We start from the raw sequence: 19,110 nt of genomic DNA, 5'->3' as shown, positions 1-19,110 counted from the left end.
CGTCCCCAAAGACATAGGTATTAGGTTTTTCGACTATGCTGAACAAAATGGCTATCTCAAAATTTTGATCCGGAGATTTCGGGAAAAATGAGCGTAGGAGGGGGCCGAGGTGCCCTCATGTTTTTTGGTCACTTAAAAAGGGCCCTAGAACTTTTAGTTCCCGTTAGAATGAGTCCTCTTTCGACATTCTAGGACCCCTGGATTGATACGATCACCCCTGGGAAAAAAAGAAAAATACGCATCCGTGATCCGTCTTCTGGCAAAAAATACAAAATTTCACATTTTTGTAGATAAAATCTTAAAAGTTCTACAATAGAGTTCTCTGATACGCTGAATCTGATGGCTTGATTTTCGTTAAGATTCTATGACGTTTAAGGGGTGTTTCCCCCTATTTTCTAAAATAAGGCAAATTTTATCCGGCTCGTAATTTTGATGGGTAAGACTAAACTTGATGGAACTTATATATTTAAAATAAGCATAAAAATACAATTCTTTTGATGTACCTATTGTTATCAAAATTCTTTTTTTTAGAGTTTTAGTTACTATTGAGCAGGAACGCTCCTTACTACATTCGTTACCACGAACTGTTTGATAGAAAGAAGACAAGTAACTTTGCAAAGTTTCTGTCAGATTCCCTTTATAATAATTTATCTGTAAATGAAATATACATGTTTAATGAATGGCTAAATATTTATGCCAAATGTTTTTCCCTTAACATAGGTAGAAAGGCAGCGCTTGGCGAAATCGAAAATTTGTATTTAAAATTCCATTTAACACAACTTGGCTAATTCTGAATTATTGTAATTATTCTCAAATGCCAAAGCGAAACTAATTACATTAAACCACAGTGAAGTGTAAAATAGCGTTCAAGTCTGTTTTTTAGTTTCATACCTTTTGTGAAAAAAAAATCCAACAATCCGTTTACCCTTATGACACAATAGGCAGTTACCTTCAAGACAATGTGACAGGCGTAATTTAACAATGTGAAAGCCCCTTGAATTTTTTTTTTTCACAGCGTTTTGAAGAAAATACGACTCCCATGAATTTACAGACATTCAAATGTAAAAGCACTTATGCAATTAATATTGTTACAACAAGTTTAAGGTTTAAAGCTTTTTGTGGTTTTAATGGTTTGTATTATCTTTTTGTATTTATTTTTCATAGGGAGGTGAAAGTCTCCTAGAAATAGATTATAGCGAGAAAGCCGATAGCTTCAGTTATCTGGGTAGCATTTTAAGGGGGATGCCTTGAAGATGTAAAAAGTCGAATAGCCAAGGCCCAGGGTGATTTTACACTGTTGAAAAAAAGCTTGCAAGAATAGGAAGATAAGTTTACGAATCAAGACTTGAATATTGGAAGCCACATTAATGACAGTCGTCAATTACCGTCCAAAGACCAGTACTACCTAACAAGACAGATTTTGACAAAAACAAGTTAAAAATTGAAAATGAGCCGAATAGTACCATGAAGGTAAAGGTATACTAAAGAAAACCGATCTGTTTCTGTGGATGTTTGAATTATGTAGGCCTGTCTTAGTTTTGACAAGATTTTTGAGGACACTAAATTTGAGTTGGGCGGCAAAAAGGGGTCTTGGGGAGGGATAGTTGCCCTCCTGCCCTACAGAAAATTAAACCCCTGTCTAAAACGTGGTTGCTTCGAAAGGCTGAGCAAAATTTGTTTGAATGTGCTCAAGAGGAGTTCCCTACAGAGAGTTCTAGGTACCCGTTTGACTGCCGGTATGTCAAAAAACAAAAAATACGGTTCCATCCCACTTCTTAGGGTTATAAAGAAAGAAATGTTGAGATGGCTAGGGCACCTTTTACGAATAAAGGATGTCAGATTGCCAAAGATCGTCCCTCTTTGCCATCCATCTGGGACCGAGCAAAACACAAGTCGTCCCCTAACGGAGTGGAAAGAGGTCATTAGGAATAATGTAAGGGAAATTGGAACTTCACTGGAGGGGGTAAAGAGTAAAGTATGGATAGATTGAGGTACAGCAGAAGCGTGCGTAGCTGTGTTGCCCTCAGGCAATTTTGTGCTGCAGTGAGTTGTTGGTAATAGTGATAGCATTAGTTGTTGTTTATCATAATGTCAAACAATACCGATTTGACCAAAAATTATCGTCAAACTTCTGAATCTGGCATAGGGTTTTGACAAAGCAGTAAGGGGAAGGGGTTGAAAAACGCATTTAAAGTGGAAGTGACTTTAAAAATCAAATAAATAAAATTTTTCAAACTAATGTAGTAAAAGTTTAGTTATTTATATTGTTTAGCTGAGAACAGGACAGGCTAAACTGAAACTAATCTCAAACAATTCTAAATTATCGCTCTGACTTATAATTTTGCTTCTATTTTTATCAAATATGAAGAAGACATAAAAAAGTATTTTTATTTCAAAATATCCGGTTTAAAATGTCAAAATTCCAATTTAATTTTTGCGTCAACCAAGTGGTGAATGTCAATTTTTAGTATCTTGGAGGATTTTGGGGACTGAATGTTTACTTGGGTGAAGACAGTATGCAGACAAAGTTGGGAACTTCTTTACAGCTGTCGTCATTGTTTGAAACTGTGAAAATAAGTAATTTTAGAGATTTAGTGGGGGGACTATTTTGCATGTTTTCGCATCACACAAGAAATATTGGCAGGAATTACTCGAAGGGGAACACATATTTTTTTGGGGGGAGGGAGTGTATGAAAATGGCAAATAACGGATTATATGACAAATATTGATAAAACTAAATTTTTTTTTAGAAACTTGAAAGGTCGGGAGGGATACAAAGCAGTTGCACCATCTCATGAAACTGCAGGATATATTTTTAAACATCTAGGGGGAAATTTTGGTATTTTTCGATTTTTGAATGAAAACATCCAAAAAACCCTTTTTCGAAATTTACGGTACGGGATAGTAGCTTCTCCTAAATGTGTGTTGATATCACACCTTGTGTGAAAAGGTACAGATTTTTCAAAGGATACATCAATCTATGACAGAAATATATTTACTCTTATTCACTCCGCTAAAGGCAACAAAAACAGTTTTTGTATATTAAGTTTCTGCATATGAAAACAGTTCTTGCATATGAACAGTAGCAAGACATGAAGTTCCTAAATTTTCTTTAGGATTAATTTAATTTTTTGCATAAAATAATTTATTTTAATTGTATATTAAATTTTTGCGTTTCTTGATATTTTGTTTACTCTAATATTAATACAGAATTAGAATGATTCGGAAAATCAGTGTAGTATTAAGTATCTGATGTCAGTATCTAAGAGAACGCACAATTACACATTTTGAAAAAAATGCTAAGAAACGCGAGATGGTGGTGGTGGATTTTTTCGACACTAATGCCAGATTCCTCTCTTATTAGTTACCCATACTCTTTGGCGTAGCAGCAAAAATCGCCACTGCTGTTGAAACTGACGGCATGAGTTGGGGCAGTTAAAAAATTAAGTCACCACCTAAAATGTTAGAAATAAATTTTTGTTTTATGAACTACGGTTATAAACTGTTCTTAGATGCATCATAGTCCTCTGGAGGTATGAGATGATCACATGTGACATTTAGATTCTAGCGCCCAAACAGTATATTTAGTGAGCTCTACGACTTCGTGGAATCTATCAGATTTATGTTTTATTTACCTTGAGATTTTTTCCTTTTTAACTATATTGAAACTTCATAAAATATATCTAGATCATATTTTTTTTTACTAATAATTATATGTATTATTATTTTAATTACGTTTTTTTTAATTTTTTATTTTTTATATTAAAATGTTTTAAACTATATTTTTGAAGTTATGTAAATTAAATTTTAAATTATGTTTTTAATTTAAGTATATGATTTTACTAATATTTAATTACCTTCAGATTTTCTTCCCCATCCGGTGATATAGCACTTAGTACCTTCTCTTTCAACAACTTCGCCCCTTGCTGGAATACAAGCAACATCAATATTAGGCCTACGTCTGGCTCGCTTGGCTAACCTCACAAGAGCAATGTCATTTGCAAGAGTTAGGTTATTGAAGAGTGGGTTCACAATGATGTGTGAAACATCAAATTCTTCGTGTCGAAGTGGTTCTGAAGTAGTGCTCACGTCATATTCACCGAGACGAACTTTGAGAACATCAGTTATATTTGCTGTCCCAGATAGACTAGAACTTAAACAAAATGAGATTATTAGATTTTTTTATAAGGTACATAAATTGTATTCTGAAGCAAAAATTTCATCATGAATGTTCTAGTTCATTGCAGAAAATTGTATTTCTTAAGCGGAAATTTCACCATGAATATTCAGAAGTTCATTATAGTGGTTATGCTTGCTGTCCCAGGTAATCTAGAACTTAAACAAAATGAGATTATTCGTTTTTTATATGGTATCTAAAATTGTGTTCTTAAGCGAAAATTTCAGCAGGAATGTTCAGAAGTTCATTACAAGATCTTCATTTCTAAGTTAGCCTGGTTAGAACGCAAGGTTAGTCTTAATTCAAAACTCTAAAGCCATATTTGTTACGTTTTTCCCCTTTTTAAGAATTCAAGATATTACCATATGCGTTTTAAGGGTCAGTCACGATCTACGATCAGCACGAGTATATTCTTTCTGATAGCCTTCAAAACAAAGCAACATCAGGAAAATCCATTTCGCAATTAAAACAACTGAACGGGGTTTTACTTTTTCTCGCAACAGAATAACAGTGCAGTGACAAATAGAAGCATTTACTTACTGTGATAAATTATTTCGTTTTTTAATTTACTATATATAAAGTGGAGAGGGCAGGGGTCTAACCCTCGATAAGAGGTAGAGGGCATCAGATGATTCTTACGGAGAACGGTTTAAAACGCTGGGCATCTGGATTTTTTCAGGTTAACAATTTAAAATCGTTAGCTATTAAATTATTTTTCCTGGGAATGCACATTTAGATTACAGACATAATCAAAAACTGAAGATATTTATTAGAGCAAAATCTTAAAATGTTCGTAATCAAAATTCAGCGGTTGATCGATCATGGCGATTTCCAAATATCATTCGGTACTTATGGGTTATATAATATACACTCGGGAAGTGAAGTTTGGTGAATGCCAATGAAATAAAACAGAACATGATGAAAATACAATACATTAGTAACAAAATTGTGAAAACCACTACAAAGAATTATGGAAGGGGGGCCGCCCAGAGCGTATAATAATAAATACGTAGCCTAAACTAACCTAACCTAACCAAAATACCAACTAAATATTTAACTAAAATATAGCTACAATGTAGTTTCACACCGAGCCGAAGCTAATTGTCTGGTATAAACACCGTGACAACCGAGTATAGTGTCATGTTCGCGATACAAGTTCTCGAATGTGCATTATATAACACATAAGTACCTAGCGTTCAAGCATAAAAATATGTTAGGGATTAAACATAAAATCTAGAAAATATAACTAATGCCCGCTTGCTATGAATAATGGGTGCGTTATTAAAATCTGAACATCTAATTTTCAATGACTATGGCTATCTAATTTTCTGGCAAGACCTACCCAGGAAGTTGGGGGGGGGGGACAACATGAAATAGGTATGTCGTATGACACAAGTAGAAGATTATGAGCTAACTGAAAGGAAACTTGGAAAATTTCAAAACATCATTTGCAATTTCAAACGATGCATATTCAGATTATTTCTAGAAAAAAACTAAAAAAGACAAAAAAATAACGAAATAATAATGGTTAAGATAATTAAATGAAAACATTTCATAATAATTAAATAATCAAATAATAAATTAAAAATATAAAACAATAAAATTGTTACTTAATTAATAAATTGAAAATGATTTTTTCCATAAATGAAAATTTTGTCAAAACTTGGCCTGAAAATTTTGTGGGAGACAGGAGGAGGACGCTAATCAAAATTTTGTCCCCGGTGCAAGAGATGCCAGAACTGCCATTGCATAAACCCTGGTCACTGTATAAAGTCTGTAGGAGCTGTTTTATGTTGGTTTCAGTCATGGGCGTAGGCAGCATCTTTTCTTTGGGGGCGGAGGGGGCAGCGGTTCTGTGATGGAGGGGAGGATGAAGTTATATTGGTAATATATCTTGGTTCTTTTCATTAATCTTATTTGAAATACCACGAGGTGGTGTTGCGTACAGAGTTGTCACAGCGGTCAGTTCCTAAAGTGCTAAAATTACCTAATTTTGCGTGCTACGCAGTGATTTTCAGCTCTACAGTAAAAAAAATTGCGCGTGTCGTGGCTTGCACCAGGACACTCACATGGTCCGTTTAAGTGTGCTTGGATTAGTAATAGGTCAACATTTTAATCTGTTATGCCTGGTTATTTCAAACTTAGCGCCAATCTTTTGAAACGAACCCAGCAAAAGGAGGTCCTGGTTATGCAAAACTTTGTGCCAATCTTTCGAAACAACATGGCAAAGAGGCGGCCAATACTTTTTGTTTGTTCTTCTGCCTTTTTTCAAAATCCCAGATCACATTAGTCTACGGTCAGATAACAGTGTCATGTTCTAGGAATTACATTCAAAAGTTTAACCCTAAACTGGCAGGGTGGGGTCTCTCAGACACTAGCGCTAAGTTTTTTGTTCTTTTTGTATTACTGGGTTATGCTAGGAGGCTGATATCTCGTGTATTCTTTGAGGACTAAACCTCGGTAAAAGAACATCTTGAAATCACTTACAGGTACGTAGAAACCTGTCTAACAGACTCCACAATGCAGTTTGTGTAACGTTTTTGTAGCTTAACAGGAAAATCAACTTTAGTCTTCATGAGCTTTTTAGAGAGCAATTAGTTTCATTTCAACTTATTTAAGTGTCCTATACTCGAAAGGAAAATATTTTCTTTTTTACTAGACCCTTTTTAGTTTAATTCTTTGGGTAATTTCAATTTTCTTTGGTTTTCAGAGCTGGAAACCATCATCGATTATGAGCAAGCTTTCGATTCTGTTGATAGAAGAGCGTTAATAAAGGTCTTATCGTTATATGGTATACCAGAAAAATACATTAAAGTGATTTGCGCTATGTACGAGAATAATACTACTGCGGTTAAGGTAGGAAATGAGGTTAGCAACTGGTTTTGTATTAAATCAGGAGTTAAGCAGGGTTGTGTTCTATCCCCCTTTATATGGATCATTTTGATGGACTTCGTCTTAAGGAGCACAGGAAAGGCAATTGGAGACCATGGAATCAAATGGGGAGGAAGAACGCTCTTGGACTTAGATTATGCTGATGATTTAAGCATATTAGATGAAAGTGTGAGCAAAATGAATGAATTTTTAGAGGTTTTACGAGTTCAGGGTGCTAAAATAGGCTTGAAAATTAATGTTAAGAAGACTAAGTCACTAAGGCTAGGAATAAGTGAAGATGAACAGGTGGCATTAGGTAACAAAAAGATTGATCAGGTTAGGAGCTTCAGTTACCTTGGTAGTATCAAACGTTCGTGGTAACGAACTGTAGTAAGGAGCGACCCGGCTCAATAGTAACCAAAACTCTAAGAAATGGACCACTACCTACATCAAAAGAATCGCATTTTAATGCTGATTTTAAATATATAAGTTTCATCAACTTTAGTCTTACCCATCAAAAGTTACGAGCCTGAGAAAATTTGTCTTATTTTAGAAAATAGGGGGAAACACCCCCTAAGTCATAGAATCTTAATTAAAATCACACCATCAGATTCAGCGTATCAGAGAACCCTACTGAAAAAGTTTCAAGCTCCTATCTACAAAAATGTGGAATTTTGTATTTTTTGCCAGAAGACAGATCATGGATGCATGTTTAAATGTTTTTTTGTTGTTTTTTTTCCCCAGGGGTGATCGTATCGACCCAGTTCTCCTAGAATGTTGCAAGAGGGCTCATTCTAACGGAAATGAAAAGTTATAGTGCCCTTTTTAAGTGACCAAAAAATTGGAGGGCACCTAGGCCCCCTCCCACGCTAATTATTTTCCCAAAGTCAACGGATCAAAATTCTGAGATAGCCATTTTATTCAACGTAGTCGAAAAATCTTATAAATATGTCTTTGGGGACGACTGACTCCCCCACAGTCCCCATGGGAGGGGCTACAAGTTAAAAACTTTGACCAATGCTTACATATAGTAATGGTTATTGGGAAGTGTACAGGCGTTTTCAGGAGGATTTTTTTGGTTGGGGGAGGGGTTGAGAAGAGGGAGATATGCTGGGGGAACTTTCCATCGATAATTTGTCATGCGGGAAGAAAATCTCCATGAAGGGAGCGCAGGATTTACTAGCATTATTTAAAAAAAAACAATGAAAAAATAAATATGAAAAAGTTCTTTCAGCTGGAAGTAAGGAACAGCATTAAAACTTTAAACAAACAGAAATTATTGCCCATTTCAGGGGCTCACCTCCTCCTAATACCTTGCTCTTTACGCTAAAGTATTTTTAGTAATTTCAACTATTTATTCTACGGCTTTTGCGATTCTGGGGTCATTCTTAATGAATTGGGACAAAATTTAAGCTTTAGTGTAAAGAGCGAGGATCTGACAAGGGGGCAAACCCCCTCATATATGTAATAAAATATGAGAATACAAAAGTTCTTTACGTAAGCTAATTTATAAGTTACGTAAATCTTTTACTAATAAAAATATTCGTAAAAAATTAAAAGTTCTAGTTGCCTTTCTAATTAACCAAAAAATCGGAGGGCAACTAGGCTTCCTCCTCCGCTCTTTTTTTCTCAAAATCATTCGTCAAAATTATGAGAAAGCCATTTAGCCAAAAAAAAAAAAAAAATACAAATTTCGTTTTAATTATTCCTCTGCGGAGAGCCAAAATCAAAACATGCATTGATTCAAAAACGTTCAGAAATTAAATAAAAAAAAACAAGTTTTTTTAACTGAAAGTAAGGAGCGACATTAAAACTTAAAACGAACAGAAATTACTTCGTATATGAAAGAGGCTGCTTCCTCATCAACGCCCCGCTCTTTACGCTTAAGTTTTTTACTGTTTTAAAAAGAAGAATTGAGAGACAGAGTCAAACTTTAGCGTAAAGAGCGGGGCGTTGATGAGGAAGCAGCCTCTTTCATATACGAAGTAATTTCTGTTCGTTTTAAGTTTTAATGTCGCTCCTTACTTTCAGTTAAAAAAACTTGTTTTTTTATTTTATTTAATTATTAGTAAAGATGGTGGGAGCAGAGAAGATGTTAAAAGTAGAATAGCTAAGGCTCAGGGTGTTTTTTCACAGTTAAAAAAAGTTTGGAAGAATAGAAACATAAGTCTACAAACCAAGATTAGAATATTGGAAGCTACAGTGATGACAGTGGTCAAAAAAGGCTCTGAAGCATGGGCACTCCGAAAAGCAGATGAAAATTTACTAGATGTTTTCCAGAGAAATTGCCTACGGATTGCTCTGGGTACCCGGCTGACTGACCGTATTTCAAACAGTAGGTTCAATCCCGCTTTCTAGGGCTATAATGAAAGAAAGGTTGAGATGGATAGGCCACGTTCTACGGATGAAGAATGACAGATTACCGAAGATTGTCCTTTTTGGCCAACCGTCTGGGGCTACACGGAAAGTAGGTCGTCCTTGTCTGGGTTGGGAGGATGTCATAAATAAAGATTTAAAGGAAATGGGAACTTTCTGGGAGGGTGTAGAGAGGGAGGCTTTAAATAGATTAGGTTGGAGGAGGAGCGTGCGTAGCTGTGTTGGCCTCAGGCGGCTTGGTGCTGCAGTGAGTTATTAGTAGTAGTAGTAGTAGTAGAAACGATCATTTATAGCTAAAATATGGTCTAATATGAAACAACTGACAATCAAGAGCAATGCTATGAACAAGCCAGGTGCTTCTCAGAGAAGCGACAGCAGTAGCACAAGGCCTTTAAAGGGACCCAAATCACTGCTCCTTTCTTCCTACATGTATATAACAAGATAACAGGCTCTTATGTCGCCGGTAGTGAGGGCATGAGGCTTTTAAAGAGACCTGTACCCTTTACTTCTTTCTTCCTTTAACAATTTAAGTTGAACGCCGACCCCCTCAGGACGTAGGTGCGCGTCATAGGGAATGTTTTCTAGGAGACGCAGACGTACGTTACGTCCTAGGAGTTAGGGGTAACACAATCTTGCGTGACTCTGCTAGATTTATTGGGAGTGATGTAATCTTACGTGACTTAGTAGATTTCGCGGGAATGACAATCTCGCGTGGCATGCTAGACTTCAGGGCCCCAAGGGGAAATCCCCGCTTGTAACTGAAGATTGCACAGACGTGAGTGCTATGTAATGGCGGCGCACACATGATATGTCACGTAATGGCAGCGCACACGTGGGATCTTACGTAATGACGATAAACACGGGTAATTCAACACATCTTACATGTGGGTGCTACATAATGACGGGGAGCACGTTGGATGTTACATGATGACACCACAGCGCTACGTAATGACGGTACACAAGGGGGAAGTAACGCAATATTACATGTGGGTGTTACGTAATGGCAGCGTCCACATTGGTGCTACGTATTGACGATGTGCACGTGGGATGTCACATAATACTTTAAGAGATTTCATTTCCTTTTTTATCAAAGCGTTTTTTTTCTACAGGATTTCATATTCTATCAAGGCTTTTTTCTCAGGGAAGCTTTATATTCTAATGATTTTTGTCCCCGATAGGCTTTGAAAGGGCCATTTCCATCCAATGGAATTGCACCCTATACAGTAGGACCAGCAATCTATTTCTAATATTATGTTTCAGGAAATGGATTCTATGAAATAAACTATTGCACGCAAGGAGATTTTCTGTTCGCGCATGCTAGGCTGATTAAATGTTTTACGTTTCCTATGACTGCAATAACTGACATGCAGAATGGAAAATCGATTACTGAAATATGCTTATATTTGAAGAACAACAGCTTGTTGAGTAATGCTTTAGAGAATGTTATCAGAAAATATCAAACAGTTCGTGGTAACGAACTGTAGTAAGGAGCGACCCGGCTCAATAGTAACCAAAACTCTAAAAAAATGAATTTTGACATCAATAGCTACATCAAAAGAATCGCATTTTAATGCCGATTTTAAATATATAAGTTTCATCAAGTTTAGTTTTACCCATCAAAAGTTATGAGCCTGAGAAAATTGCCTTATTTAGGAAAATAAGGGGAAACACCCCCTAAAAGTCGTAAGATCTTAACGAAAATGACACCATCAGATTCAGCGTATCAGAGAACCCTACTGTAAAAGTTTCAAGCTCCTATCTACAAACATGTGGAATTTTGTATTTTTTGCCAGAAGACAAATCACGGGTGCGTGTTTATTTGTTTGTTTGTTGTTGTTTTTTCTTTCTTTTCCGCAGGGGTCATCGTATCGACCAAGTGGTCCTAGAATGTCGCAAGAGGGCTCATTCTAACGGAAATGAAAAGTTCTAGTGCCCTTTTTAAGTGACCAAAAAAATTGGAGGGCATCTAGGCCCCCTCCCACGCTCATTTTTTTCCCAAAGTCAACGGATCAAAATTTTGAGATAGCCATTTTGTTCAGCATAGTCGAAAACCATAATAACTATGTCTTTGAGGATGACTTACTCTCCCACAATCCCTGGGGGAGGGGCTGCAAGTTACAAACTTTGACCAGTGTTTACATATAGTAATGGTTATTGGGAAGTGTACAGACGTTTTCAGGGGGATTTTATTTTGTTTGGGGATGGGGCTGAGGAGAGGGGGCTATGTTGGAGGATCTTTCCTTGGAGGAATCTGTCATGGGGGGAAGAAAAATTCAATGAAAAGGGCGCAGGATTCTCTAGCATTACTATAAGAAAACAATGAAAAACATACATGAAAACGTTTTTTCAAATGAAAGGAAGAAGTAGCATTGAAACTTAAAACGAACAGAGATTATTACACATATGAGGGGTTCTAAAAATATTTTAGCATAAAGAACGAGGTATTTAGGAGGAAATAAATACCTTGCTCTTTATGCTAAAGTATTTTTAGTGATTTCAACTATTTATTCTACGGCCGTTCTGATTCAGGGGTCATTCTTAAAGAATTGGGACAAAACTTACGATTTAGTGTAAAGAGCGAGGTATTAACGAGGGTACAAACCCCCTCGTATACATAATAAAAATATAAGGTTATGAAAGTTGGTTACGTAAGTTAATTCTTAAGTTACGTATATTTTTTACTAACAAAAATGTTCGTTAAAAATTAAAAGTTCTAGTTGCCTTTTTAAGTAACCGAAAAATTGGAGGGCTACTAGGCCTCCTTCTCCACCCCTTATTTCTCAAATCTTCTGATCAAAACTAAGATAAAGCCATTTAGCCAAAAAAAGAATTAATATAAAAATTTCATTTTAATAATTTATGTGCGGAGAGCCAAAACCAAACATGCATTAATTCAAAAACGTTCAGAAATTAAATAAAAAAAAACTAATTTTTTTAGCTGAAAGTAAGGAGCGACATTACAACTTAAAACGAACAGAAATTACTCCGTATATGAAATGGGTTGTCCCCTCCGCAATCTCTCGCTCTTTACGCTAAAGTTTGACTCTTTGCCACAATTCTACTTTTTAAAATAATTAAAAGCTTTAGCGTAAAGAGCAAGCAATTCCAGAGGGAGAGGGGAGGCTTGTTATTAGAGATAAATTTAATCCATATTATAAGAGCTATTCCTGAGAACTCTTAATGAAAATTCCACGTTTCATTGTACCAAGGCTATGCATATTCACACCACAGTGACAATATACGGCTAGCCCACCCTATTCCGGAAGGAGGGATTGCTATTAGAGATATATTTAAGCAATATTGAGAGGAATTTCTGAGAGGTCCTAATGAAAATCCCTAATTTCTTTTAAGTAAGTGTTAGATTTCAGTCCCCCCACCACCGTTAAAATCATTTAACACCTTCCACCTTGACTTTAAGGTAAGGAACATGTTTTTCCAAGCAATTCTTGCCACCACGGCAATATGTGGCTGCCCCAAGCCCCCCCCCCCCAGTGATACATATTATCATTCCTAAAACCCTTTTACCAAAAATTATCATGGTAAGAATATGACTTAAATCCAATGACTCATGTTTTTCGCAAGCCATCCCTCCGTGATACACCACATTAATTCACAGCTTCATGTCACAGTATGACAGACCCCCTGGCACCCCCTCATCATTCCTCAGACATTTTCCAGAAATCGATGATTCAAATCCAATGCTTCAAAGATTTTTTGCAAGTCATCCCTTCGTGATACACCATGTCAATTCACGCCACCATGGAACACTACGATTGACCATCTTATACCTTATGGCTCCCCCACTCATCATTCCTAAGACACTTTCCACATATTTTATTCTTACAAATATGATTTAAATCCAATGGTTCATGCTTTCGCAAGCCAAACCTCCGTGATACACCATCTCAATTCCACCACAGCGTCACACTATGATTGACCATCAGGCACCCACTGGCACCCCCTCCTCATTCTTAAGACATTTTTCAGGTATTTTCTCGCTAACAAATCATACATGAGATCCACTAGTTCATATTTTCGCAAGCAAACACTCCGTGATACACCATATCAATTCTTACCACCTTGCCACACTATTGCTGCCCCCTCTAGCGCGCTTTAACACCCCACTCATTATTCCTAAGACATTTTCCAGATATGTTTCTGTTAAAAATATGATTTAAATCCATTGGTTCATGTTTTTGGAAGCCAACCCTCCGTAATACACCATTTCAATCCATGCCAGTGTGTCACACTATGACTAGCTTTCTGGAACCTTGTGGCACCCCTCATCATTCCTAAGAAATTTTCAGATATTTTCTTGTTAAAAATCACGCATTACATCCAATGGTTCATGGTTTAGGAGTCAACCCCCAAACATGATGCCCTCATGATTCACGCCACTAAGGCAAACTAGAAATGGCCCACGACACCACCTGACACACATTATCAAATATATAACATTTTTTAGGATATTTTCCCGCAAAAATATTCGTTCACACAAGAATTGATGGTTTAAACTTAATGAAAAAGAAATCCACATTTGCGTTCCTTCTGATGATTCCTAGCACTTGAGGTCAGCGTGGCACAATGTACCACTCCCGAGACACTCTTCTGGCACACCTCATAATACCAAAGGGTTTTTTAGAGCCCTTTTCCCTCAAAATAAATTTATAAACTAAAAAATGACAATTGTTTTTATTTAAACTTGTTGCGTGCTGATTTTTGTTCGTGAAACTTGTACATTAATTTTCCTCTTTGTGAACCTGATTTTGTGCATGGAACTATTGCGTGCTGATTTTGTTCTTGGAAATTGTTGCGAGCTTATTTTCGTTCTTGAAACTTGTTGCGTGTTGATTTTTCTCTTCATGAAACTGTTACATATTGATTTTAGTTCGTAAAACCTATTGCATGTTGATTTTTCTCCTCATACAATTGAATTTGTTCATAGAACGTGTAGCGTCTTGATTTTTTTTTTCATGAAATTCGCTGCATGTTGATTTTTCTCTTCGTGAAATTTGTGCATTGATTTTTCTGATCATGAAACTGATTCTGATTATTGAACTTGTTGCGTGCTTATTTTTCTTCGTGGAACTTGTTGTCCGCTGATTTTTTTTTGTTAGTAATATTTGTTGCACATGGATTTTTCTCTTCGTGAAACTTGTACATTGATTTTTCTCCTCGTGAAACTGATTTTGTTCAAGGGACTTGTTCCGTGCTGAATTTTTTGCTCCTGGAACTTGTTGCGAACTGATTTTTGTTATTAAGTAATATTAAATATCAAAATTTATGTGTCTGTATATCGGACCAAAAATCGATTTTGAAAATCAAAATGTAAACATCAATATCGGAAACATTATTAGGAAATTTCTGTTCATTTCCAGCTTTTTCAACCATCTACCTGTGAAAATTCAACATTAAAATTCGAAAACACGAGTAGTTCTCGCTAATATCTAGTGTTAATTTGAAGCTCTAGGGGGGTAGCTGCCCCCCTTGACAGTGAAAATTGAAAACTGAATTACATAGCACCACAAATGCTAATATATACCAAAGAAAACTGACATGTTTCTGTGGATGCTGGAATTATACAGGCTTTTCTCAGTTTTGACAAGATTTTTGAAGAAAATAAATTTAAGCTAGAGGGGATTCTGGAGTATGGGGTCAAGCTAGGGTCTGGGAGCAATTGCCCTCCCCCTGCCTTGTAGCAAATGACACACCTGTTCTTCACTGGGCCCTATATTCTAATGAGCCCGCATCAGTTGCATTAGCCCTTGTAACTGCACAAACTCTGTAGCAGCTGTTTTGTGTTGGTTTCAATTACCATTATGCAAGTACACAGGAGGGGAGGGAACAGAAGACCCAAAGGTTTATTTCAGACTATATTAATACTTACTCCTTATTCTCCTATGATTTTGATATGTTGTTCTTTATAGTGAATGGCCAAATTAAGCCCTCTCCCGAAAAGAATTCATGTATAAGCCAGGGGCGTAATTTCGTTAAAATCCTGGGAGAGCAAAGTAGAAGCCGATTTTCCCAAGTCAAGTGAAAATAACCAAGTAAAGAGCGAAAAATGAGCCATATAGCATCATAAAAGCAAAGGTATTCTAAAGAAAACTGATCTGTTTCTGTGGATGCTTGAGTTATGTACGCCTATCTTATTTTTGACAAGATCTTAAGATACTATATTTCAGCTGGGGGTGGGGGCAAAATGGGGTCTGGAGAGACGAGGCAGTTGGCCCCCTGGCCCATAGCAAAATACGCCCCTTATTTAGGTCTGGTTCCTGGAAGACTAGACTTTTCTCCGAATGAATCCTCAAATAATTGATTTTAGGGTTGTTTAGTTTACTTATTAATTTGAACATTAATTAGTCAAATAACATGAAATATCTGAATCAAAATGGTGAAAAATAGCTAAATACTATTCATTGTTTTTGAGCATGCAGAACAAGTGAATTTAAATATGATAATTGTCTTATAATGAATATAGTAATGGCATTATGGCGTTAATTATTAACTGTAAAATTGCATATTTGAGGTTTTAGCGTTCAAAACAAAATTTATAAGAATAATTTTTTTAGGAAAACTGGTTTGACGGGTTTAAGACTCCCATTTTTTTGGGGGGTAGATGACCTAAAGCGCATATTTATTGGTAAAAAGAAAATTTTGGGCGATTTTTTATTTATTGGGTTTAGGGAGCTCAGCTGTAGGAGCAATATTATTGTCAGGTTTTCTATTCGATTTCTGAGGCAAATGAAGAAAATTGTTTGATTTTCTTAAGAATTCACAAAACATCATTACAATTAAATTCGTTGGGGGATGATCCCCATTTATGTGTTGAAAGTGTTAAACCCGAGGTGTTTCGCACTTCCAACCACCTGTTATACCTCCTGGAGTGTCAAGTGTGCCCCGGAGTTACAACACGCTTGGAACAGTCCAAAAACATAGTTGGAAAACTCCCCAAACGCTTGGCACAGATCAGCCACAATTGGTATATGCCACGCACTGTACATGATTTCTGAGAGAGAGCGACCCCTTGTTCAAAACATGCAGCACTGCACATGGAGTATTTTCCTTCTCTTAGCATGGGTAAACCAAATAAATAATTTTTATCTAATTCTCATATCTGTATTGTTAAGAAAAACAGGAGAGACAAAAAGGATCAACAATGAAAGCAAATTTTCGGAATCATCTTCATGGCAAAAATTCTACAAATTATCACGGTCACTAATTTATTAGCATGATCAATCAGTTGGCCAGAGAGTGCCTTAATTGCTAATATGCGCAATTATAATGGAGACTTTCCGCAAGTTTCAACTTGCAATTAATATTGACATTGACCTTCAAGAAGAAACGGAAAGTGATGCAATTATTTGGAATTTTTATGTAAAAGACTGACAACAAAAATAATAAAGGGATGAAATTCAACAAATAATTTTCACAAATTCAGTAAAAAGTAAACAAACTTGGTTTTCATAGATTTCACTGAAACAGTTTAAATTGCCTTCCAATTGTTGATCTTCTTCTGAAACTTAATTAAAAAAGAAAAGCTTTTCTTGTGGAAGTAAAGAGCAAAGTTGAAACTTACTTTATTTAGATTAAAATGTCACTTTTCTGTTGCACGATCTCTTTTGTTGCTTTAATAGGTCATCTTCTGCTGGCGATTTATCAAAACCGGTAATTCATAAACAAATATGGGACTCAATCCAACATTTATATTATACTTTAGTGTCATTTTTCAAAAAGGAGGCTCAAAAACAGTCGGGGTTTTAGGCCATAAGAAACCGATTAGGTCTAATAGAATTTACATTTCCCGGCATTTTGACTCTTGTCGCAGAGACACTGATTTTTTTGGGTACAAATTAGCCAGAAACGCCACTTTGCTGTGGTTTGTTAAGATGAGGGGCTCTAAATCTCTTGTTTGGCATTAAGTCCACAAAAATTGATTGGCTACATGAGAATTTCAATTTTATTGGATCTGATGTTTGGTGGGGTGGAATTTCAGAAAATACCACTTTGCTTTGGCAAGATCTCTTTTGTTACTTAAAACGGGCACTAGATATGGCGACTCCCTTCAAATGAGCCCTCTCCCAACATTCTACCACGACTGGTTCTATATAATTGGTGGGAAAGGAGACACATCAGCACTATCCCATGCAAATATAAACTTACGTTTAACTCGACACCATTTTTGAGGGGTCCCATGGGATACCCACTTCCAACATCCCATGCGTATCTGCGACACACATGGTCCACCTTCTAACGTATGGTGCATTCCCTCAAGTACAAAATTTTTTTTAATTAAAAGACCTTTCCTAAACCATTTTATAAAAAATAAACAATAACTTACTAGTCATCTACACAATGAGCAGCAGTAATAATCCAGCTCTCGTCAACAAGCGTGGCACCGCAGACATACAAATCTTGTGGTTTTTCCAAAATGGCAGCCTGGAAATGGCATAAGAATGAGTGAATTTTAAACCTAGAGCTCTTAAGCAGCGTGAACTGGGCTGAAGGAGGGTATTAGCTCCTTCCTAGAGTTTTTGGCCCGTGAAATTTGAAACATACTTTTTTGATGGTATTTTTCATTGATTTTCTTTATTTGCTTTGAAAAAATTAAAGAAACAGCAAAAGTCCCCCTAGAGTCTTAAAAACAGATTTGCCCCCTCTCCTGCATATCTTCGTGAATTGACGACACAAGGGTTCCTCATCTTGTAAAGTTATTTTTAAATTTTACTGTTGACTATTTTAGTGATGCCAAATTCAGCAACAACACCTTATTTAACAACTGATTATAACAAAAAAAGGAAGAAAAAAAATCCAGTTATTCAAAATACAAATAAAAAACTATTAAATTCGCCACAATCACTTCTTTAGTTCGAATAGCTGTCAATACTTATAATATTTGGTAAAGTATTGACAAGTAAAGCAAATGGCTAATTCAGAATGAAATCTAGCTAAAGACTTAGACTTGGGATATGGAATCCCAAGCTATATCTCTAAATAGGTCAAGAACACAAAATATACTACTGCTGCTACTACTAACAACTCACTGAAGCACCAAGCCACCTGGGCCAACACAGCTGCTTACGGTCCTCCTCCATCCTAATATATTTAAAGCCTCCCTCTTTACACCCTCCTAAGAAGTTCCCATTTCCCTTAAGTCTTTCTTAGAAATACAAAGTATGCAAAATGAATTTTTTCTTCCTAAGGGCCTATTTTCACAAGGATGAAAATTGAGCTCATGTTCACCTCCCTTGACCTCCCAAAGTTAGGAGGCGATGTCTTGAAAATAACCATTCGTTCAACAGAAAGATGGATTCCTCCATTCATTTCTACTCTGGTCCTGGTTTCAAGGCAAAGCTCATCAAGAGTTCTTCGTCAAGTACAATGAAAGATGGATGAGAGGAGGATGGTAGCAAACATTCGTTCGTTGAACAAATCCAGCACAAAAACATGATATATGATTTCATCCAGCTCTGATCCCTGTGAAAACAGGCCCTCAGAGACAAAATTTCCTTATCCCCTTTTCCAAATATGATGCAACCAAAGTTACACGTGACTTCGGAAGCGTTGGTTGCACGATATTTTTGGTTCATAAACTTCTTTCTTAAAGGTTGACGGGCACGCCTAAGAGCAGAAGTCGCAAACAGTTGATGCTTCATTAAGTAGTCACGATTTTGGCATCTCTCTTC

The 19,110-nt window shown here is 36.4% G+C and overlaps 1 protein-coding gene and 1 long non-coding RNA gene across 3 annotated transcripts in view; one reads left to right on the top strand and one right to left on the bottom strand.

The window, feature by feature from the left end:
- Window positions 1-19,110, bottom strand: part of LOC136036232 (phenoloxidase-activating factor 2-like) — a 123,437-nt gene that overhangs the window by 29,715 nt on the left and 74,612 nt on the right. For both annotated transcript variants that reach the window (XM_065718329.1, XM_065718330.1), the window contains exons 4-5: window positions 17,766-17,863; window positions 3,858-4,153 (exon numbers count right to left, since the gene is read on the bottom strand). In XM_065718329.1, coding sequence (XP_065574401.1) covers window positions 3,858-4,153; window positions 17,766-17,863 — 394 coding nt within the window. The remainder of the gene's footprint in view (window positions 1-3,857; window positions 4,154-17,765; window positions 17,864-19,110) is intronic.
- LOC136036234 (uncharacterized) overlaps window positions 4,355-19,110 on the top strand; it is a 120,382-nt gene continuing 105,626 nt past the window's right edge. The window contains exon 1 of the long non-coding RNA XR_010619670.1: window positions 4,355-4,467. This is a non-coding gene — a long non-coding RNA (uncharacterized LOC136036234). The remainder of the gene's footprint in view (window positions 4,468-19,110) is intronic.

This window comes from Artemia franciscana, chromosome 15 (genome assembly GCF_032884065.1).
Source record: "Artemia franciscana chromosome 15, ASM3288406v1, whole genome shotgun sequence".
NCBI lineage: Eukaryota > Metazoa > Arthropoda > Branchiopoda > Anostraca > Artemiidae > Artemia > Artemia franciscana.
Note: the sequence above shows the minus strand (reverse complement) of the source record. Positions and strands in the feature narration are given on the sequence as shown.